Raw genomic sequence first — 25,000 nt, forward strand, 5'->3', positions numbered from 1 at the left:
GACTCCATCCAGCCACCTCATCCTCTGCCATTCCCTTCTTCTTTTGCTGTCAATTGTTCCCAGCATTAGGATCTTCTCCAGGGAGTCCTTCCTTCTCACTAGGTGGCCAAAGTATTTGAGTTTCATCTTCAGGATCTGGCCTTCTAAAGAGCAGTCAGGGTTGATCTCCTCTAGGACTGACCGGTTTGATCGCCTTGCAGTCTAAGGGACTCTCGGGACTTTTCTCCAGCGCCACAATTCAAAGGCGTCAGTTCTTCAGCTCTCAGCCTTCCACCAAAGTTTCCCTTGGAGTGGAGTAAGGTCAGCCAGACTCCGCCTTTCTTGTTGCACAGCTAGGAAGGGTCCCACCATTCCATCACTGCTTGCGTGCCCTCCCTGACTGCGTGAATGGAATGGTGCAGCCCGACTGGCTGAGCCTGCGGCCACTCCCACTCTGAATGACTGCACCTGCAGCATTCACCCTGGCACTGCACGTCATTTTCTGGCACATGCTGGCCAACCTTGCCAGGAAGGTGAGCCGAGCCGAGCCCCTTCCAAGGTTTGGAAAAGGGATGAAGATTGAAATTAGGTTAGCTGAGCTCCTGCAGTGGGGTTAGCAAGGAAAGTTGAGTCTTAGCTCACCAAAAGGTAAAAGGCGAGACTATGATTAGGTCAATTTTCCATCGTCCCCAATAATAGCAAGCAGTGTATAGGTTAGCATGATAAATGTTGGGAAGTGTGTGTGTGTGTGTTAAAGAGTCAGCCTTCTCCTGACCCTGCTGTGCGCAGAATGTGAAAGGATTTCCTTCCGTTAGTGCCTTTCTATGTTTTGGACTACACCACCTAACCATTGGTCTGCTGTCTGGGGCTGATGGGAACTGAACTCCAAAGAAAAAAGTGCATCTGATCATCCGGTGTTCCTTTTTAGTTGTGAGCTAATTAGCCTTTTATATTTTTTTCCAAAGTGGCCCCCACCTTTGATGGTTTTCTCCCTCTCAGAGGTGCATGAGAGGAAACACTGACTGTTGAAAACCCTTTTAAGTATGCATTAGTCATTATCGTATTCGCAGTGTACAGTTTCAGCTACCTCCTGCAATGAGTCACTATAGGCACTTTTCTCTTTGGAATTGCACTCTTGCATATGAAGGACAGGGAACTGGGCTACTTGGGGCTTGTTTTGTTTTGTTTTTGTCTTAGAAGTAACAGCAACACGGTGCCACGAACTAGAGGTCCAACCTAACCATGGCTATTAATCATCACCGTCCATTATTTACGGAGGATTCCTTCATCGTTCCATAAAGGTATCTAGAGGGTCAATTAGAGACAACAGACAGGATTTTCAAAGACACAAGAGGGTCAATTAAGCCCTCCTTGTAATTTTCTGCTTTAACAGCAAATGCCAGCCTATAGTGCAACAAATCTGGTGAAGTTCAGAAATAAACAGCATGCTTTTTTATGTTCGGGGAAGAAGGAGAAGAGGAGGAGGAGGAGGAGCAGGTCATCCGTTTGCTGGTAACATACCATTCACCATCAAGCCACAGCCAAAACGAAAAAGAGAAATTTTATCATTGCAACCAGAAAGGTGTAAAGTTCCTTTTAGGGTCAGGGCACCTTGGGTGATTAGGGAATTCCTAAGATGGAACAGTCTGATTCTACCTCAGAGATACATCATTTATCTCTGAATTCTTCTTGCCTGTGGTGGCACTTCTGCACACGACAGACAGAGGGTTTAATACCCTAAACAGTTCTGCTCTGCAATCTCCATTTATTTTAACTGAGGCCATTGATATGAATGAAGAGCTCAGCAGCCATGCCTGGGAGATTGCTCTTTTTGTTCAGATCAGATTAGAAGCAATAAAAAGCACTATAGCTAATGTAATGGAAAACCCTGTGCAAAATAGTTGGCATAGTACTAAGAATGCTAGAGAATTAAATGCTGGCAACTCTAACAAAGCTTAAAGCAAGGAAATGTCAAGAATATATGTTTATATGACAACCATTCAGTGTTCAAGGAAGATAAATAAAGGTTCCATTACAAATGTACTGGTGGCAATGGGGTCTCTTCGGAGGAAAATATTTTGAGCGCTGCAGCCTCAGAGTGTTCAGTAGTCAGTAAATACTCAAGTTTTACATCATCTTTGTGTACAGAAGGAGAGCAGAAAGATTCATGGATTTAAGTTCTGCAATACTATTATAGCTCTGAAAGAGAAAGGTACAGTAAACATAGAAGCATCGAAAAAAGTGAGTCAGAAGGAGCCTCCTGGACGATTTAGTCCAACCCCCAGCTCCAGACAGCTCCATTCATGTAATCCCCCAATACAGTGAAGTCCTTGTGTATTTGCTACATCTTTGCAGAAGGCCTTCAATCTGATTTGAGACTTGGGATCAGCAGGAAAGTAATGCGTGTTGTGTGCTATACTGTTCTTTGAATTCTTTTCTTCCTCTAAGCAGTCGATTTCTCCAATGAACTGAGTGGCCAAGTGTATGCTGTACCCAAATGTGGGATGATCACACTGACTTATGCCTTTGAAGCTTCCCCAGGTTATAACAAGTGATTTCAGTTCAGACTCCTAAGCATTCTGTGCTTGGCCGAAATACAGGAATTAAACTGAGAAAAACAGCAGAGCTCTGCTTTGTGACACTGTTAGCAGAAATTGCTTTCCCCACCAATCTCACAGTTGCATTCTGATCAAGAAAGCTCTAGGATGGAGCTGAGACTCTGCTTCTTGGTGAATCTGCTTTATTCACTAGAATGCCTTCTGTGTATTCCAAGCCAGCCCAGTTCTTTGACCTCAAAAGGCTATTATGGCTTTGTATATATTTGTACCCAGGAAAAAAATGGACAGGCCAACATACTCTTGCTTTTGATAATTTCAAAAGAAGCAAGCTGTTTGATAGAGTGCCTAGCCTGTAGTACTTACACTGGGGAAGCCTGGGTTTAAATTTCCAATTAGCCATGATGACGCAGAAGGAGCAGACACCTGAACTACCTCAGCAACCTGTTAGAAGGACCAAGTTCACATAACACAGTAAACTATGGTGGGTTCTAAGCCGGGGCGGCTTGACATGTTGCCGGAGGCTACTCTGCCTGGGTCCAAACAATACAGCAAGCCACCATGTCTCATTGTGTTGTATGAATCTAGCCAATGGCAGGTTTCTACAACACGACGAGACACATGGTGAAACAAGCCACTTAGTCCAGCTTGATGTTCTACTTCCTTCGCTTCCCCTTTCATCCTCCAACAAGTATCCCAGGAGACACCAAGGTTTCTCCAGTTCCACACAGGTGTTCTGCTGTCACTGTGGCTTGTAATTTTATTTTCAAAATGGTATTTGTTTGTTTATTTATGTAGGAATTCACAGAAGCAGCCTCCTGGGCCAAATTTCACTATCCTGTTTTGGGCAGCCATGAACTGCCCCCCACCTTCCAGGAACTGTTCAGACTCCTTTTAAAATGCTTTTACTGTGGTTAAGTGTGCAAATGATTGGAATATATATTGTTGTTAAATGCCATCAAGTCATCTCTGACTTAGGGTGACCTTTTGAACGAATGCAGTGCAGTGAGTGAAAATTGGCAGAAAGCACACCAATAATTAATCAATAATATATTCAGATGATACCATATTATTGGCAGAAAGCAGCAAGGAAGCAATGACTCTGAATGGAATAAAAGAAGGAAGTACAAAGGATGGCTGCAGCTGAACATCAAGATAACAAAAATCATGACTGCAGGAGGCCAGTGGTGAAGAAATTGAAACTGAAAGATTCTACATACCTTGGCTTGGTCATCAATTCAAATGGAGATTGCTGGCAAGGAATTACAGGACTGCGACTTCGAAGGACAGCAATGAAAGAACTAGGACAGGTCATCAAGCATAAGGTTGTTTTACTAGAGAGCAAGCCCAAGATCATCCACGCTATTGTATTTCTGATCAGTGGATAAAGCGGACCGGAAGAAATTTGATGCATTTGAAACATGGTGCTGGAGAACAGTTTTACAAAAGACAAACAAGTGATTTGTACCAAGATCAAATCAAGCCAGAATTTCCTCTGCAAGCAAATATGGCCACACGAGGGCTGGTGTACTTCAGACGCCCTTGATAGCCCTGCTCAGCTCCTGTGATCCCAAGCCTGCGGCTTCCTCTGTGAAGTCAGTGCATCTCATGTTTGGTCTCCTCTGCTTCTTCGGCCTTCAACTTTCCCTAGCATGATCAACTCCTCCAATGAGCCTGGATGGATATGGTGACAGATGTCATCCATCATTTGAGCTCCCGTGTTTCCAGGTGCCACTGTGTAGTAGAGGTGGGAGAGGGTAAGCCTCAATGCTTGCATCCTGTCCCCTGGGATTTACCTAAGGAAGCACCAGTGGCAGTGGCACCCGACTCCCAAAGTGCCTGATCATCCTTGCGGGCAATGCGGGTTATATAACTCCCACAATGATGTCAGTAGGAGAGGGTAGCTCTCTGCCATGTTGGTTACCACTTGATCTGCTTTTGCATCAAAAATGAACTGAATGGGAAAACCCAGATTTATGAATAATAAGAAAACATTTGTTTGGCAGCCTTGGATGGATTTTAGCAGGCTTGGATGTTCATTTTGGATCAGTTGCTGCGTTGCAACAATATTTTTCTTTTACTTTTTGTTTTGCTTGCTAAATTAGATTTGTCAGTTATCGCTGAATGGCAATACATGCAACTGAAACATTTGCTTGAATCTGGGTTCAGCCTTATGCTTTTAAAACTTCAGATGCCTCGCCATTCTTGGAAGTATTGAGTAACGATGAGCAGACATATTGATCTATTATCCAGCTGCATGAATAATCTATTAATATTGAATAAATATTATATATTGGTTCTTAAGTGAGAGTGGAATACAAATGGATTGCCTCATCTTGGCATCTGTTTCAGATGGATTAATGATTCTTCACTTGCATCTAATTCAGAAAAAAAATGTTTGGGGTATTTTGAACTCAACAATGTCTTTTTAAAAAGAGCTTATCTAAATAAGCTGATTGTTGGAAGTGTAACACACCCAGTAATGCTTCCCTCTCCCATGTGCTTTAGCAATGCCCAATGCCCCTCCTTGTTTGAGAGGCAGGTGATAATACAGCTAAACTTTGTGATGAAAAGATATTTAATATTATTTAAAAGTTATTTAATAGACATGTTCTTCTCAATTAGCTCCCTGCTTCTTAGAATGTAATGCGAAGTTAGTGTAAAAAACTAATATTATGAGTAAGCTACTGGAAAGATAGGCTGAAGCCCTTGATAATACAATGGGTTGAAAACTAAATGATTTTTAATCAGAAAAGCAGAACAAATGGAAAGCAATATTCTCCCTTGTTTAAAAAAAATGTTAGTGGGACCTTGGGTTTGGAGGATTCAACCTCATTGTTTTGCATGAGTCATTTTTAGAGTGAGAGTCGGTGGCTTGATCCATATTGTCTTTTGAATCCCTCATTCTCTGTAGTCTTTTAGCAGAGCATTCTAATTAATGACTTAGGGCCACACTCTGCCCTCAGATGCTGGCTTGCAACTTGGCAAGAATCCTAGGGGAGTTGTGTGTGCATTCTAGAGAACAGAATCTGGCTCCTAGTGTGAGGAAATTATAGCAAAACTGGACAGAAAATGCTCCAGCACATTCATCTTTCTGACCTCAAATGTAAGGGTGGGGGATAATATTAATCCCATCTCTCTCTTTTCGCATGTTTCATGGAAGAAGATATGTAGGGGGAATTCTGCTGGTTTGCCATATTTTCTGTCTTTACATCTAAGAGTGTGCTATTTTTAAAAATTGAATTATGAAGCTCCAGTGATACCAAATGCCATGACTGATTTCAAAGTAACTTCTGAAACAGAATCGAAATGCACTTCCTTGAATTCCTTCTATAAGTGATATCACATACATAGAGAACTGCCTTATGCCAGTTTAGAATATCCATCTCTCTAGCCTAATAATAACTGGGGCGGGGGGGGGCAGGGGAGAAGCTACAGTGGCTTCTTTTGCTTGACCCCCACAGGTTGTTCAATTTGCCTAATTACTCTCACAATGTGCAGCTCCCTCTCTGGTCTGGATCTTATCACTGTGCGGTGGATTGTATCAACACTAGCCCAGAACCCTTCAGCAAGCCATGGGCTGTGGGGGGGGGGGTGATTACGCTCACCACCACTGTGCACCTCGCTGGGTGTGGATGACATGGGATGCCATGAGGGTAATAAGGTGGACTGCATGGCACACCCGTGGCACTCATGGGCGTGCAAACCCGGCCCGTGCCTATTCTACTCCGACCTGGCAGTGGTCTCTGAGATGTCAGGCACATTCCCAGCTGTCCCTGTTGGCTGATCCCCATCTTGGCGTATCAGCAGCCTTCCTGTTTGTCTCTGGTTTTGCCTTGTGAAGACTGCTTCTAAAACACTGGCCAACTGTGTTGCTCTTCCCCAGCATCTATCTGAGTGGGATAGACACGTCTTATCTCTGGTGGATGTGCCTAGTGCCTGCACTGCACGGTTGATTTCAAACGCAGCAGACGCTGAAATATCTTTTGACCTGCCAGCAATTCGTTGTAGGACAACCATGTTTTTCTCTTAACAGTATCATCAGGCTGAGTGAAGCAGACTACAGTTAGACTGGCATCTTCAGTAGGGTATGTCCATGTATGTCAGTCATGCTTGTTTTCAAAATGGTTGAAATATGCTCATATTTTCATCTGTAAAAAGTGGAATGGTACAACATCAGACTAGGGGGTACTCGGCATCAGAATGGATGTAAACCCTGGAACCAGAATCTTGGTCCATCGAGCTCAGTGTTGTCCCCTCTAACTGACGAGAGGTCTTCAGGTTTCAGGCCGGAGTCTCTTCCAGTCCCACTGGCCAGTGCCAGGGCTTGAAGCTGGGATCTGCAGAGCACTTGCTATGACTGAGCAATATGAAAAAGAAAAGTTTGAAACAGGATGGTGCAAATCCTGGAGGCCGTTTTATTTCAGTCTTCGGCCAGCTGGGGTTCCTCCAGCACCAATCAGTGGCTCCAGAATAATACTGGACACATTTGCTTGGTGAATAGGTTGCCACCTAATGACAATCTTTGTACTATCCCAAAGGATGGTGTGTTCTCTAGCATCAAGCTATATGTACATGCATTGGCAGGAAGGTTCGATGCTGTAAGCCATGAGCTGAATACATGCAGCACCCAAGAAATGCATGCAGAATGCACAAGGATCCCCTGGGACACGCAGGATGTCTGAGCAGCTGCCACGGTGGAAATTATTCACTAAAGGGTGAAACTTTTAAAAACTTTTAAAATGCAAGCATGATTTTCTGCAAGGTAGAAGAGTTCCCAGCAGATGATTGTAGACGATCTTTTTTCACACATAGTATTAACGTTCTATTTTTCATATGAAAATCCAGTCACTGACCATACTATTTCTGTAAGCATTTGTGTGATCTTGGGAAATAAATCATAATTTTACATTCTGAAACATGATTTTTATAAATCACTTCGGCATGGCTGAGCCATGTTTCATGTAATGTAGGAATAACTGTCATTATTATGCCTAGTTTTGGGCATTAGAATCCTTAACCTGCACCTAAAGCTGGATAAATAATCCACAATGAATTATTTATTTTACATAATAAAGCTCCCATGCATATACTGAAATCTAAAGGCACAATGAATATATATTCATTATATATTCATTATTCAGACATATTTCATGATTTCTATATAGCCCTATTGATCTAGAAGAGTGGAAGTTTTTGAGATCTGCTGCATGCATTCATACTGAACTTTCACATCTGGCAAAGTAATAGTAATTAAAAAAAAATCCAAAGGCCTGGGCATTATTCAAGGCAGAGCAGTTCAGATAGAAGCCAGCAGATGCTTTCCAGATCAATCTGATTTACTAAAACCAATTCTAAACTGGAGATGGCCGAGGGGCTGTCCCACTGTTTTTCCTGCCGTCTGGTCCGGAGAGGAAATAGCCTTCCCAGAAAAGGTGCCATCAGCAAGGCTTCCATGCGGCCAGTTTGTCCCATGGTCACTCAAGCAATTCCAGAATGAGAATACTCTTAACTGTCTTTTATGCGAGCCTGAAGCTTTACCCACATTTGTTCATAGCAAGCAGTAAAACAGAAGGACCCCTTTCAAGGTGTGAAGGCTGCCATCAGCTCGCCTTGCCTTTAATGAAATAGAGCTCCTGTTGCCCCCTGTATTTTTTCTGCAGATCTCCGTGATGTTTACAAATCATGGGGTATAAAGGAAAATAATGTTGTTACCCAGTGTACAGTAGCATTTACTGAAAGGTTTGAATATGAAAATGAGGCAATACTGCAGTGTTTGGAGTAAAAAAAAAGTACTTTGGGGACTGAACAGTTCTAAACTGTTTGTAGGTTTCTGGAATGCCTATTAATGCTCATGGCCAGATGGTTGTACAATAAACCACTTGAAGCCATCATCAAACTGCACTTGTGAAGAACACAAAAATCACATAATAAAAGCCTGGGAAATTGCTTGGGTTCTTAAGAGCAGCTCCCAAACAGAGTGTGATTTGATAACCTTATTTGATTGCCGTTCCATTGCCTCCAGTGCCTGCGTTTAATAGCTTCCTCGTTACCCCATATTTGAGACGTCCAAACGCACACGTAGAATAGCAATTTGTTATACACAGAATATGCTCACGTGTATGCAGTCACAACTTGCTCTATAAGAACTCTCACTGGAATCGGCAAAGCTGCTGGGAGCAGGAAGGGATCTGAGAGTTGAAATCGGTGAATCCCCGTAGCATGTGCATGAACTTCTTTCAAGGCGAGAGGGAATAGGTGGGCGTCATCTACATGCCATAGACTGTGTCCCAGGGCGGGTATTCTGGTATAAACCGAGAAACCACTGGTATTGCCATCATTTGCATCGGAGGGCTTCCTACTTCTTGGCTAAGTAGGTAAACAGATGAATGAGGCTGGTGCAGTTTCTGGAAAGATGTTCCTGTGTACGGCACTTTTCCTACCAAATCTTATTTACAGCCTGCATGGCTTATCACCTTTAGAAATCTATTCACAACAGTCAAATCACTATCTTGTGCCATTATCTTTGATACGCTTCCCTTTTCTTTTCTTCGCAGTCTTTGCAGTGGAATCTGCCAGAACTCCTGTTTAGTTTATTTGCAATGTAAATTCTGTGTGCAGGGGAGCGTGCCCTTGCCATAGCATGGGCTTCATAAAGCACTCTGAGTGATGATGATGATGATGATGATGATGATGATGATCATTACTGACATTATTTTATATATAACTCAGTCTATACATAACTTCTAAATTTCCATTATCTTGATTTGCAATGAGCAAAATTATTTTGATCTGTATCCGGCATTTGTTTGTTTCCATGACAAACTAAAGGTAGCTTACATCATGTGGCGGGGGAGGGGAACACTACAGCAAATCAGTGCAAAAATAAAAAACAAAGCTGGCAGTATGAACGGATGATTAAGGAGATCTTTCTGATAAAAATTTCATCATGAGAACATCTTCAGAAAAATATCTGTATGAGCAGAATTTCGTGAGGTGTATTGAGAATCAGAGTTGGCAGCGATCCATCGAATCTCAGCCGCTTCTCGGTGCAGGGCTCCAAGCTGAAGCACCCCTGACAGAGGGCTGTCCAGCTGCCTCTTGAATGCATCTGGAGTGAGAGAGCCCTCCCCCTCCCCAAGCCATGGTCCCCTTGCTCCACTGCCCCAACAGTCCGGAAGCGTTTTCCTGTTGCCCAGCCCTCCCCTGCGTGACAGCCTTTCAGATACTCAAAGAGAGCGATCATCTCTGTCCTCATGCTTCTCTTCCTCAGGCCAAGCAGCCCCAGCAATTTTGATCACTCCTCGCAGGTCTGTTTCCAGACCACTAATAGTTCTTGTCACCCACCTCTGAACGCCCTGCAGCTTACATAAGCATCCACCTTGAAGTGTGGTGCCCAGAACTGGATGTAGTACTCAAGAAGGGGCCTAACTAGTGCCAAATGGGGGGTGGGGGGGCACTACCCCTCGGTTAGTCCAACTGTGGATACTTGTCAGAATTCTCTTTTGCTTTGCCAGCTTAAGAAGGTTGCACTCTGGGCGCATGGTGCTAACTGGGCAAAGGTCAACAAAGGAGTGCATCAGTGCATGTTTACGTAAGACCTTCCATACGATATCCAGCCTCCTTTAATCATGGGATTATATAAAAGCAGGGCCATCTGTATGTTACCAGGGACCCGGACAGAACTTATCGAACATGCTTTTGTTAGGGGAACATTACTGCCTTTCTTATTATGCATGTCCATGAGCAAGTCTCTCCCTCCTCTTTTTCTCCCCAGCAGACTAGGATGAGTCTTTAGAAGCGCAGTTGTTTTATGTTACAGAACAGTAAAAACAAGGTAGCTTCCTCCTCGAGATGTGGGAGAAGCCTCTGCCCATGTGAAGAGCTGAATCTACCCTGACACTCCCCCTCCTCTCCCCCCTTTCAGCATTGCTTTTGACTTCACTCTCAGGGTGGCCCCCTGCTGCTTGTGGAACACTGGACACTTCTTACCTGCTTCACTTGCTTCTTATTTGCTTTTTAAAAATAGAAATAAAAGCAAAAGGATTTTGTAACAGTTTCAAACCCAGATCACAGCACTTTTCATAGAGCACAGTTTGGAAACAAATAAGATCTCATTTTGTTTTTTTGTTCACTTTGAAGTCTGAGGAAGCTGGGAGTAGTAGAGAATTCCAAAGACACGGGGCCAAAACGGAAAACTCCCTGTCTACAGTGTTTGCCAGTCCGACGATTTTTAGTGGCATGGGAATAAGAAGGGCATGCTTTCCTAAGGCCTGCTGTCTGGGAGGAGGAACAGGGGAGGCCTTGGAATGGGCCAATTCCAGACACTGAGATGAAGGAAGTGGAGGGGCTTATCTCAAGGCCAGGCTCCCAGGTGCTCAGGCAGCCTCTGAGAATAACCCGGATGTACACCTAACGGGAAGAGACTCTGAACAGGGGAGCATCTCAGAGGCAGACGAAGCAGGCACGGCTCTTGCCCTCATGACACGGAGTTGGCAGAGAAGGGCCTCCATATTAGAGGATCGGCATGCAGGAAGGGGACATACTCATTTCCAAGGGTTTCCTCCTGGAAGGATAGGACCCAAATATTGTCATAGGGAGAGTCCATAGAAGTAACTACAGACTGGGCTCAACAAACTGCTCTGTGCGTGCTCAGAGAGTCATTCTGAGTGATTGTCTTTCTGGAAAACGCTTTGATTAAAGAACATTTTGCAAGAAAGGTCTGTGGCTTTGAATGTGCTAAAGGAGGGGAACCAGCTCATGCCAGCGAGCCACAGGGGGTTCTTATGGGTGCCGGGGATTTCTCTCACTTGCCTGAGTTGCAAGGAATGCAGAGGGACTCTCTGCACATATAGCTGGGTGTGCTGATATCTTTTAAGGCTTTATAGGGCATGGGGTGGGAACTGCTTCTGCAGTGCTGCAGCCCCATGATTGTTCACTGTATGTGCTACAGATACCTGGAAAGAGAGAGTGTGTTTTAGGTAACACAAGGTGTATTTCTGTGTATATTTAGACACAGGGCTGGGACATGCTGAGAGTTGCCGGGATTTTTCTGTCTGAACTTGCATGGTATTGTGTCTTTATACACTTAAGCCACACAGATCTGAATAATGGAGATTCTTGTATATTGGATTAAAGAGAATTAGACTGTCTTCTGATTATATGCTGCCAATTTCTTTTGTGAGTAGAATGACTATAAAATTAAGCAATTTGAATAAAACCTTTTCTTTTTTGGCCAGATTTTGAGAATTGACACATTAAAAGGATTTGTTCTCCAAACTGCCCTGGATTAATTATATCTATAGACTAGCTATTACAGTTTTGATTAAACTTCCATTGAGCAGGAAAATTAGTGCTTTCTGCAATATCTATAATATTTCATTAATGTGCTTTCCTATTTAAAAATCGCCCCATATGCTTCTTAAAAGCTACAGTTTTTTCTTACTGTAGAAAACTAAAACAAACACAAATCTTTGTGCTCTGAACATTTGGCTGAAACACTAGGTTGTTAGCAAAGTCACTATCAAGATATTACTTATCTGAATAATTTTATTAGAGGAAGGCTTTGGTGATCAAGCTAATTATTCCATATGCCCACTTCCATATTTATGACTTATAATAACATAATTTTGACTTGAAGGAAGTCTGTTTCTCAAGTTGCAGTTCTGCAACCCTCAGTGTCTTCTCAAATGTGATGGTGGAATCAATGGTAGAGCAGCAAGCTGCAATTCCCTGGAAAGCTCTCCACTTTATGGGACCACTGAGTGACAGTCACATATACAAGGTCTCTTTTCCCATGGGGGGAGGAGGAGTAATTCCCTAGCGCCTTTTAATGTGAAAAGCAGTGTTCAGCTGACCAACTTCATAAGCGTCCTTTCATTCCTAGTATAATCCTTGGAATGTGTATTTCATTTTAGGCAATTGTCATAAACCCATTGAGTAACTACAGTGATGAACTCAATAAAATGCAGGTTTGACTAATCAGAAGCTGGTTCTGCTTTGAGTATCTGCTGGTCTTTCTGATCTGTTTGATCTGAATCCTTGTCAAGTAAATCAGTCAGCTTTGCAGGGTTACTGAATTCTCTGCATGCTGGCAAGACTGTGATGCTCTGTTTTCAGGGGATAAGATATCCATCCACTGTGCTCATGCTCAAATGGCCCGTGATGGCATTTAGGCCCAGCTCTGTGCACACTCACTGGGAGGAAATGCTGTGTGAGCTTGCTCCTGAATAAACTTGTACAGGGATTGGGTAAGCTTGCATAGGGATTGTGTAATATTTTGTTAGTTTTTAGAAAAGTTTAAAGTAAGATATTGACAACTGCCCTCTCTGATATCGCTTTAATTTGGGTACTCAGAAGTGGGGTGGGTGGGAGGGATTGATTCTGCAAATGACTTCATCTGCTGCATCTAATAATGCACTTAAGGTGTGCATCTGATAACAGCAGCAAGTCTAATCACAGAAACAATTCAAGGGGAACATCTGCATTTATTTGCAATATGGATATGCCACCAATTGAATTCATTATTGCATTTATATTTCACCTGTTTTCTCCCATGGAACTCAAGGTAGCTAATAATAAGAGTCTACAATAAAAATGAACAATCAACTTTTTAAAAAATCAAGTAAGCATAAAACCATAAAATCCAATGCAGAATGAAACTAACAGCAAAGAATATCATGACTATAACATAGCTCACAGTTAAAACAAAACTCCAAAAGGTCTGATAATCACTAAACTATTTTTAAAAGTCGGGGGGAAAGAGAAGCAAAGACAAAAGATCAACAGTTTGTGCTAAAAAGACGGCAACACAACCACACTTGTTTGGTTTATGTGAATAGTGCTGCTCATGTACAGCATCTGTTTACTTTGTTAGCAGAAGTTTGATTATTAAGGGGTTTATTTGTTAGGTCCTGTGCATGTTTAAACTGAAATAAGCCGCATAACTCCCGGAATTCCCTTGCCAGAAAACATGCAGGGAATTGCACTCCAACATTATGGTTAGACTACTTTTCCATAAGGTGACTCGCAAGATAAAATAAAATAATGAAAAGTAAAAACCTTCAAAAAACAGATGGAAAGGAAGTAGCAGGATTTATTGTTTGAATCCAGTGATTCTTAAGGAGCACTTTGACAATGTCCTTGGTGCTTTGGTTTTGGGTTTTCAGCCCTTAAATATTTGAATGCTATTTTGTTCTGTATTTCTCCATGAACTAATACGATCAAAGCCATAGAATATCAATATGCTTCAGTGACCAATATGTAATATTTCCCCATTGTCAAATTATGAATCCTAGTGACAATGTTTCTGGGAGGTTAAAACATGTTAAAAATCAATCTTCATAAAGCGGCATCTCCCCTTTCCCTTTTTGCTTTTTTACTTTTCTGTTTATACCATGCACTAATATTAAACAGAAAGATTAAAATGCTAACACAGAATTATTTTCTGGGGGTTTTTTTCCTAGTGCCTGCAATGGGTTATTATTTATTTATGAGACTTAAAAAATCCAGAATATATGGAAATCCTGTATTGAAGCACAATGTAATATTGGTCTGAGAATGTTGTCTGACAGTTTTCTTTTTACAGTTTCCTAGAAAGGTACTGCTCAATGAATTTTTAAAAAGAAGCTTCAATATGCAACATATTGGAAAGTAATCTTGAAGTATGTTAAGACCGCGCGTGCCATCCTCCTCGCATGCTGGACAGCTCCATCTCTGGGCGGTTCTTTAATTTCAATGCATGAGAGGATGTGCGGCCGCGGTGGGACAGAGCATGCATCGCACTGGCGTTTACCGACTTATTGCTGGAGTCGGGGCAGACATATAGCATGGGCCTGGACTCATTCACAATGGATCCATGGAAAGGTGATTAAGAGAATATAGGCCAGATTCCTGAAACCTTCCAATTTTCGACTGAAAGGAACCTGAGAGTTAGTGGGGAGTGGGGTCCAGGTGGGTTTCTTTCGTGGAATTGTCCCTGCTTCATGATGGAAGTTTACCAGGAGGTAAAAAAGGCATTGTCTTTATAGTTTTGGCTCCAGTTCTTCTATCTGGTTTCTTTTCACACAGAATCCCGTGAACGGGGTGGGGAGACTGAAGACCGGCACACCGTCTTTTCCTTGGCAATCCTACCTGTGCAGCCATGCCAGGCCGCACCAGCTTTTCTGGTGACATCATAGGAAGCGCAGGAGAGCCTGAAGCTTTCCTGCTGCACAAGTCCTTCCATCGGGATGAAGCTTCCCACTGAGACAAGCACCCCCTTTGCAGTGCTTGCTGCTCGTGTTGGCAGAGCTTCTCCCAGTCAGGGTGGGAGGAACATAAACTACAAAGGGGTGCTGTGGTGCGTTTGAGGCATCAGGGAAAGCGTGACCTTCATCACCACCTGCTCCCACCTGTGGTACTACGGAGGTGCCCACAGTCCAATGCAGGCTTTTATTAGTTTATTTAGGTGATATTTCAGGTCATCCAATAAGAAAGGTTATTCACATGGCCTGCCGGATTCATTTGGCTTTTAGCCAGGACTTTGTGCAGCTCAGAAAACTGGCTGAATTCAGAATGCACATGGCTGCACTTTTTCATGGGACTAAATATGAAGAAAGGATGTTAAATCGGGATTCCCGAGTCAAAAAAGTCAGCAACTTGCAATACTTTAATTGAAGTTCTAAAACATCTTCATGCTATTATATATTTTTATATGTTAACTCTTTATTTGATTGGTAGCTTTGATCTTGTTTGCTTCTGTCTTGCAAGGTAATACTAATAATTGATGTTTTCTATTTTATTTGTTTAGTATTAACCTTTTAGAATGTATTCAGTAGAAGAGAGAGTGTGTGAATACGGAATTTTTTGGAACCTGGTATAAAGAAATTTGTAATATTGGTAAGATGTCTATGCACCTTGCCTCTTGCTTATCAAGGTTATTTGTCAGAAAAATTATCTCTCGTAACAGCCACATGTTATCTGCTGACGATAAAAATTAATACAGAGGTTTTGCTTTCAAACTATAGCATAAGTTGATTTTATGTATTTTTATTTTATTTTATAGTTTATCAGGTTTGTCATAGTTGATTTGAAATTTAAAATATGTGGGCTTTAAATGACCTTACACTGACTGACCCTCAAAATCTAATCAGCCCAGACTCCCATGAAAATCGACAAATGTGTCAGGTATACCTTTCAGCATCAAAAATTGTTTTAAATATTTCATTTACAGACCAGGCATAATTTTCCACAGAGTCCTTGTGGTTCCAAGGCCAACTGATGTTGCTTTGTTAATGGTTGGACTCTGCACAGGTTCATCACAAAAACTTTTAGTGTTTATGTTCTAGAAAAGCATAAAATCTACAGGAGTACATTATGTGTCTATGCTATTGATTAGAGCAGGCTATGCAAAGTGGTCTCAGGAAGTCAAAATGTGGCCAAAAAGAAAAGAAAAGAAAAGAGAACATCAATGTGAAATAAGAGGGAAACAAAACCAGACCTATAACTTGGATCTAACTCAGGACTGCTTTTATTATTTGTAATCATTTAATTTTACTTTTTTTCAAATAACCCCTACATAATCCTTTTCCTCCACACTATACTCACAGCAACGACCACAACCCTGTAAAGTGAGTTAGCCTGAGAGTCAGTGACTGGCACAAAGTCACCCGGTGAGCTTCATGGCCAATTCCGATGCAGCCCGTCATTAAACACACAGGCTTTTGTGCATAATACTCTGCATTTAAATAGTGCATTAGTGAGCTGGTTGGGTCTTCAGAAGGAGCAGAGCTGCCAACCATAGCTTGAAATAAATTTTCTACTCAGAAGTGAAGGATACACTCAGACCACGTATTGGGTAGGAAAGAGCATGTCAGCTTTGGGTTTGGCCACTAAGTTTCAAGAGTGCCATTGTGCCAAAGCACTTTCAGGTGGTAACCCTTACAACAGCCCTGTAAAGTAGGCCAGTGATTTATCAGTGTATCTGTTGAGAAGATCCACATGCTGCATAATGATCGAATGATGCATACTGGGACTGAGAGATAGCAGCTGTTTGCTGAGCCCTGGTTTGAACCAGGGACATATCTGATGGCTCTGCAATATATGCTTTACTGGCTTATTTGTACCTCTGTTCATATGGAATGAATAGTAGGCAAACCAAAAAGTCCCTAAGTTCTAGAGGTATATCCTCCAACTTTTTGTTTCAATGTCTGGGAGACAAATATCTCTTCAAAACTCATTTCATTTCATGGTGGAGGAGTGCTGTTCCTTTTCTTTATAAAAAGTATGAATGAACTATTTACGATTTGCTAAGCTGTGATGTCAGAGTCCAGGTCACCATATGACACAGAATGTTTTTTCTTGCATTCCAGCTACCAGAACGTCTAATAACGAAGGCTCTCTTAATTTCTGACCATTTGAATGCAGTTCAGCGTCTGACCCACCAAGGGGAGCTGTAGATTACTATGGACAGCTCTTTGCTTTCACAAAACTCAAGTGATCAACTGGGGGGTTTCATTTTCTTCAAGCTCTCTTTTCTTGCCACTTCTTCCGTGAATGGTTTAGCCTTTCTCAGTACTTCTGTGGGAATGAGGAACATTGGGACTTTTAAATACATCCCTGGTGTTGTGATACAGCATCAATATATCTATGTGTGAAGTTAGTGCCTCTGCTACTGAATAATCTGGTACAGAAGTCAATGAACTTAATGCAGTATTGGTAATCCAAGGGAGTTTGAGTTAAATGCTTTTGACATGCAGAATCAAAAGTCAAGGGCAAAGCAGACTTTAAATATGCCTTCTGCAGAGCCTGGGATAGCTGTAATTGAATCCTCGCGTGAAACATATTATCTGAAGTAAAGCTAGCTGGCATCTCATCTTCAGATACCAAAGCATTTGGGTGCCTTCTCCACACAAACGTTCTTTTGACATTGTTGAACATCAAAACTCCCAGATAATTTATAGTGAACATGCAGAGATATTGATGCATTGATACAAAGCAGGGTAAGTTCCAGGCACAGTGGTAGCTCCTGCAATTGGTTCAACAGCTGCTGAAGTATAATCATTGCAGAATTAGGAGATTTGTGATCTATTGGTGATCCTGTAAATCAGGGAGGAGCAACTTTCACCAAATCCATCAGTGAATGTTACATTTACTTCAGAACTGATTGGAGGCTCCATTCATACCTGGATATATACTTTAATACTCTATTAAATTGCAGTGAAACTTGCAATTTAAATCTGAAGTGGAATAGGCTGTATATTGGCTTAGGACACAGGAGAGTTATCAGTGTGGCTCGTGTTAGATAGAGTAGCATGATGGACTGCCGGGCTCTTTGCCACTCAGTTTTAACCTCTGCTTTGAGATTCCATTCATATTTGGAGTGGTCCTGTGTATCAGCCTTCCATACTCCAAGCAGCCTGCGCTGCTTTTGTTACAGCCCCATCTGGTTTGCCTTCCTTTCCCAGCCCACCTCACGCTGTTGTGCGTTACTTTTGCAAATAGGAATGATCTGGAAAAAGGGTGTTGGAGGCAGCGATCACACTCAGCATCCTCTAGAACTTAGGGTCACCTGCTGAAATTGATTTGGAGTTTATTCAGGACAGACAAGAATAGCTTCTGTCGAAATACATACAGCTTTGTATGAACTTTGATGGTGATAACCAGCTTTTAAAAGAAGAGCAGACAAATGCACAGAGGACGGGTCTATCAGTTGCTGTTACCCATGGCAGCAGCAGTTTCCAGTGCAATATACTGCTGAAAACCAGGTACAGCAAGGAGACAGTAATGGGGCACCTTGTCCGTGGGCTGTTTTGAAACGTTAGTCTGCCTGCTGTAGGAAGCAGCTGCCTGGATTAGAATGCCCTTCGATCTGATCCACCGCCACCATGCCAATTCCTCCTCCTCCTCTCTGCTACTTCTACTGCCCCCCTCACGCCCTTCGCACCCTCTTCCATTCACATTCGATTGCTGCACTTCACCTTACCCACTGCCTGGCTGTTAAGCTTTCATTCCCTTGTGTAGTCACCCTGAGGTGTGCCTTGCCCAGCAGCCTTTGATGGATGAGGATGCCAGGTTTGTAGTTATCTGGAAAGAAGATCCTTCAACTAATCAGCATCTGTACTTTTCTAATCTCCAAGTCTTCCTATACTACAAAGATGCCAGAAAGAGGAATCATGTTTTTCTCCCCATGTCAAACAGACTGGGATTTCACTGGGATTTGCACTATTGCCATCTTGCTTGTGCAACACAGCAACTTGAGTGGTGGAGTACAATGAACAGAGCACATAACCAAAAGAAAGAAATAAGGATTGACTGTAGGTCAGGGGGTTGTTCTAACTCATGTGAATGAGGTGCTGTGATATAGTGAAATTGCAAAAAATTATCCTAGCTGAATTTCCAGGTCATGCCACCCTTCCCTCAATCTAGAAATGGCATGGAAATGGTTGCAAAGCACAGGAGATGCCCTGCAGAGTGTTGATGCCATGTGAAGCACCTTCAGCCTACCTTTGGTGAAGAATCACAAGGCATGCCTTATGAAGAGAAGCTGTCAGCCCCAGCTAGTTATTGCGAGGATCGAAATAAAAGATGAGAGAATTGTGTACATCATCCTGAGTTTGTTGAATGTAGACAAGATAAAAATGTAGTTTCAAAACAACAACTAATTTGGGTGATACTTACTCAAGATTCTTTTTCCCTCCACAAGTCTTCTATTGATATTTTTTTTTCCCCTCCAACCAAGGAAGCATCTTCTTTCGGGGTCTTAAAGGCATGGCATTTGTTGCAAGCCATCCTGAGACACTGTTAAGGATGGGCTAGAAATGCTGTAAATAAATAAATGGATATCATCCAGACACTTTCCCAAGGTCAGTAGAGTAAAAGACATGTGGGAATCAAACAGATATTTCCTGTTTGCAGACCAGTTGGCTTCATCCCTTCTACAAATACAATCAAAAGCAGGCAATCGGCATCTGTAAGCAGAGTTCCTGTTGGTCCCTGCTGCAGACTGTTGCAACTTGGGCCTTCCTTTTTGATAAAGGTTATGACATGAGCTCCAAAAGACTAGAGAAAAAATAAAATGCCAGAAAAGTGAAGGAAATGCCCTGACTGTTATTGATTCCCGTGGTTGTGAGCTCACAGGCACACTGACACTGCATGCACTTAATTGTAATTGTATTGAGCATCCTTTCTGCCTTGTTTGTGTGCCTGAGACTGTCACTCACCCTGACTGATGGCCTTCATTCCATCCGAGATCTTGCAAGACAGTCCTCCTCGGCTTCCGGACACCTGGCTTGGTCTTAGTGGTGCCTGCCCATGTTCCCCGTCTTCCTGCTGTTGAAGTGCACAGGGGAAGCAGCACTGCAAAGCCTCAGGCTCCAAGGCACCTGCTTCTATGCTAAGCCTGATGCAAGGCCAAAGATGAAAAATGGGCTTGGTACCAGGCGTACTGAACTCCTCTCCTGCAGTCCTTCACAGGTTGAACAGGTAATCCATTGCCTCCGAGTTTCACCGGGTTGTCTGCATACCTGCTTCTCTGCATATCTGCCATGAGCAAGTGCACTTTTGTGATTGTTGGAAATGAAACAAAATGAAACCAAAGCAAAGCGAAAAAGATTCTGCAAGGGATTGAGAAAGGGCAACTCCAGTTTCCAAAGAGCATGGCAAAGTGGATCTAGAAATAAGCTGATAGATAAGATAGGTACACTTTAGGATCCCGCTCCAACAACAAATAGCCATATAAGAGTGGCTCTGTTACTTAGGACCAAAGGTCTCATGCCTAAGACCCAAGTTGCAATCTAGCATCCTGTTTCACACAGTGGCAGTCTTTAAATAATTTCATGATGCGTGGCTGGTTAGGCTATGGTAGGATAGCAAGGGATCTGTTTCTGTTGATTTGCCCTTACTGGATATACATCTGTATTGATCTTTTACTGATAGTTCACAAACAGAACCCTAAAATATGCTTTTATATGTTAACTTATGTCCCTGGAAGAAGGGCTCATTTATGAAAACAAAGGGCTGTAGCTTAGTGGTAAAATGGGTGCTTTGCATGGAATCGGTCCCAGGTTCCATCTCCAACATCACAGACAGGTCTGGGAAAGCTTCCAATCTGGAGGACCACTGGTGGTCCATGCTGATAATACTGAACTAGATCAGGGTGGGAAACTTGTAGCCCTCCAGATCTTTCAGCTTACAACCCCCGTTAGTCCTCTATAACCAGTGCTAAGGAACGATACAGTTTTAAGCCAGAATATCTGAAGGCCCACAAGTGGCCTTCTCCTGAGCTAGATGAACCAGTGGTTTGATTTGGTATAAGGCAGATTCCTATGTAGTGCTTAAAGACTAGACCCAAGCACTCCAAAGCAGTCCACTTTAGAGGCATGGAGATGCTTCATACCTACATCTCATCAGCTGAGGGCTGCAACATCTAGTGATAACTTGCCTGTGTGAATTACAAGCCATCATGGATATACTGCAATAGTCTGCTGATAGCACTACACGTGCTGTTTCAGTGTGGTCAGCCAGCTAGTTATCTTTGTATAGTATCAAGAAATGTGTGCGCATGTGTGAACTGAGCCATAGCATCTTCTGAAGTACAGAACATACAGACAATAAGTAGGTTCACCTGCCATATAATAGTTGTGCTTGTTCGTAGCACATTTTGCGTGCTACGAACAAGCACGCATTTCTACCACCCTCACACCAACCCTGCAAGTAGCCTTGTCCCCATGTGGCAAAAGGCAGGAGAAAAGCATTTGGGTACTAATGATTCACAACCCATGGTTTGCTGTAGGATTGTAATTCTGGTTTGCGTATGGTTAACAAACTATGTTAGAGGGGTTGGGATCACGAAGCAACCCACAATTCAACATCAGCATATGATTCAACAGTGCATTACTATGTTTTGTGAACTAGGCTAGTGACTTGCTTAAGGACACCAAATGGGTGTTCCTGGCTAGCAGCTTCCGTTCTTAACTACTTCACATACACTTCACTCCCATAATTGCGAAGGGATTTGGATAGCTGCAAGCAGGAATGCAAAACAAGTGGTGATAAAATATGGGCAAGATGAAAAGGTTGAATTGCAATGGAGCCATCTTGAAAAGTTTTGTAGACGGAATGGAATGTGATGGGAGCTAATGTTTCCCCAGGAGTAGAAAAGATACTGGGAAGAAAGAAGGAATGGCTGAAGAAAGAAATGTTTGTGAAAAAGTAACCTAAGTTCTAAGAGCAAATAAATAAACAACTAAAAATTATTCACACTGCCCTTCTCTAGTACAGAACATTGTGTCACTTAGCTCTTTTATGGTAGCAGTTGTGTTAGCCTTGTCAACATATTTTACTGGCCTCTTTTACTGTCACATTTGCTTCAGATGCCTAATTTTATGTTATTGAGATGATGTTCCCCACTTGTGTTCAAATAATCAATACAAGTCCAAGCACTGTTCTGTGGAGATCACATTATATGAGTTTAATAACATACAATACGGGCTTTGATGTATACGTGGTGTGTATTTGCCAGGGTTTTTCTTCCTCTTTTTAAATGCAGAAATTCTTTTGGGTTGTGTTTATTCTTTCTGTCAGTACACTTTATAATATCAAAGCTTTTCCAGAGGAGTGTAGGACTACTGAGTTATGTTTAGGTCATGTTTTGCTGGGTGCCCTTTAATACTGTAGCTTTAGAAATGCAATTTTCAGCCTCTGCTTATTAGAATATGATAAAGTATTCCTGGTCTATGTCCAGCTCCACTAATCTCCAGACTACACTTCATGAATTAGGCATGAAGATTTTAGTCAATGTGCTTTCAAAGACCAATGTTTAGGGAATCATGGATTTTCTACAAGCTGAGGGAGAAATCTATAATAGGAGGAACTGATTTTCAAACATCATATTTCGCTGAAAGAAACGACCAGTTTCTGCCTTAGAAACAGTACACATTTTCTTATTAGAATACTGAAAGGCCAGTGTAAAATGGACAGTATACTTTTAATGGAGCAAAGCTCCGTAGCTTTAAAAAATGCTCAGTAACTGCTCAGTCTTGTACCCTAATGCATCATGGTGGTGGGTCAGTTTTTCTATGACAGTTGGGCCCACAAATCACGTAAATTTGGACATATTTAACAAGGGGCCTGTATTAACGGCAATAGTTAGGACTCCAGGCGATCTGTCTGCAGAGGGTGCATTCCCAGGGCCTTGGGAGGGAAATGGCGCCATGGGCAGTGACCCCTCTTGCACAAGGATGGAGGATGCTAGTGAGCCACAGGCAGCTCTTCTGGCCAGCCTCTCCCATGTGGCAAGCGGCATTTCCCAAACACCCACTGGTTTTAAAAGCAGCTCATGATTTGCCATTAAGTATGCCTATGAACTGTAGCAAGTAGCCAATGATAAGAACTGGATCCCAGCTTCACTAAGTTGCAGCGAGCAGACTTGCAGCCCAGCTTAGCATCGTGTCTGTAGCTTACATTACACTTGTACTCCATAGTAAGTGCACTGCTGGAAGCAGCCCTTCATCCTTCACACAGCCATGCCATGGAAAAGCTATTTCTGTCCTGCAGTTCTACAGCCTGCAGTACCAATGTGAAAGGGGCATGACTAGGACTGGGTCTGCATGTCTGAATGCGTAAGACCAGATCTGGCCAGCTTGCATTGGCTGCCGATATGCTTGCAGTCCTAATTCAAGATACTGGATTCAACCTATGAAGTCTTACATGGCTTAGGACTACAATACCTGCTGGAAAGCCTCTCCCAACCACCATCTACTTGGACACTACACCTAACCTCTGAGGTTTTTATAGCTTTCATACATCCTGTAGTGCATGACCCTGCCTAATCTTGGAAGCTGCGTAGGGTCAATCCTGGTTAGAATCTGGATGGAGACCTGGGTTCTGCACTGAGCAGGGGATTGGATCCAGCGGCCTTTTAGGCCCCTTCCAACTGATCCTATGATCATACAGTGGCAATTAGGCAGTGGGCTTTCTCTGTGGTGGCCCCCCATCTGTAGAACAACATCTCCACTGCAGCCTGGCTGGGGCCCAATGTGCCACTTTCTTGGCATCAGGTTAAGAGGGCTCTCTTCTCTGAGGCCTTTAAAGACTTACTTGGTCATCAAAAGTCTTGAGAGAGATTAGCCATTCCAGGTGTTTTGCAGAGTCATTCTTTGCTATTGTATCTTTTTAGATTTAAATGTCTATTTTTTCTGATTTTATGATGCTTGTATTGCATTTTTATTGTCTGTTTTTATGGATTGTTGCCCAGAAAGTTTTGGCTGTGGGGTGGTATAGAAATGAAATTAATCGAAATAGTAGGGCTCCAGCCATGGATCTATTCTCAGGACTCCTGTGTTGATTGATGCCAACTGGAAGATTTTATTTTGCACTTAATTGTATAGTGCACAGGCAACCTCTCCACAGGAAAAGGAGGGAGAGACCTAGTTAGGAGGGAGAAGGGCTGGGCAGGAAAAGATAGCAACCTAATTGTAACTGAAGAACTACTGACTGACCTGCTGTTGGGTGCAAATTAAATATTTATTCTAGTTTAAGTGACTTGGATGAAAAAGTAATTGGCTGGCTTTCTTTCTGAAAATCTAAGTAAATCCTAATAATTCTTTTTATTTGCACACACACACACAAACATAGAGAGAGAGGCATATATAAATTTGTGCTTAGGTTGCTGATGGTTTACATGCCTGTCCTAAAAGCTTGCACAGGGTTTAACACCTGGCAGCTGCCACAAAAGTTTTGGAGGCACCAAGGTTGCCGCAATCAAGAGGGACACCATGCAGCGTTTTGGATCGTCTGGTGTGACTAACAGCAGAGTTGCCTTATTCAGGGAAAACACAGTAACCCAGCATGTAGTTTTAGAGGCAGTGAACAAAAACTAGAGGAACGCTGGTTTGAAAGAAGTTCCAAATAATCTTACTTTTATTAGTCCTACCACGCACGTTGTTGGAGAAGATTGACCCAAGAAATACATCCAAGATCTCTCAATGTTAAAATGCCAGTTAGTGAAAAGATCCTGAATAAATAGCAGTGCTGGCAGAAAAAGGGGTTATTTGCTTACTACGTTCACAGTACTTTTTAATCCGTCCCTTCTCCCACGGAGGCTCAGAAGAGGGTACATAGGTTCTCTCCACCTCTTATATTCCTGACTGGCCCACAGTGCCTCCCACTGAGGTTCCCACATGAGATTGGCAATTTGGACCAGACTCTCCGCAGTCCTAGCCACTGCACCATGTTGACTCTTAAATTAGCTGGCTTCTTACTTTCTGTTTCTTGTCTGTTTCAGGTTATACTGGATTCCCCATAGCTTTTAAGTAGAATATTGTGTCATTTTGTAAAGTGCATGAATGGCATTATTCTGTGACCTAACTGTTTGCAAAGGTTTGATTGCACTAATATTTAGTGAAGGGGATATACCAGAGGCAGCAAATGCCTTGGAAAAAAGTTTGCCTTTCCGTACGGCGCCAGGTTGGTGGTGATGGTGAGTG

At 42.6% G+C, this 25,000-nt stretch overlaps 1 protein-coding gene across 3 annotated transcripts in view; it reads left to right on the plus strand.

Moving 5' to 3' along the window:
• The window catches only part of WWOX (WW domain containing oxidoreductase), a 713,985-nt gene that overhangs the window by 272,106 nt on the left and 416,879 nt on the right, over window positions 1-25,000 (plus strand). The window contains exon 9 of one of the 3 annotated variants that reach the window (XM_044434021.1): window positions 16,886-25,000. This exon is cut by the window's right edge and continues 9,179 nt beyond it. The exons of the other annotated variants lie outside the window; for them this stretch is intronic. Coding sequence (XP_044289956.1) covers window positions 16,886-16,972 — 87 coding nt within the window. The 3' untranslated portion in view covers window positions 16,973-25,000. The remainder of the gene's footprint in view (window positions 1-16,885) is intronic. 3 annotated transcript variants of the gene reach the window in all.

Source organism: Varanus komodoensis, unplaced genomic scaffold (assembly GCF_004798865.1).
Source record: "Varanus komodoensis strain SLA01 unplaced genomic scaffold, ASM479886v1 scaffold27, whole genome shotgun sequence".
Taxonomy (NCBI): domain Eukaryota; kingdom Metazoa; phylum Chordata; class Lepidosauria; order Squamata; family Varanidae; genus Varanus; species Varanus komodoensis.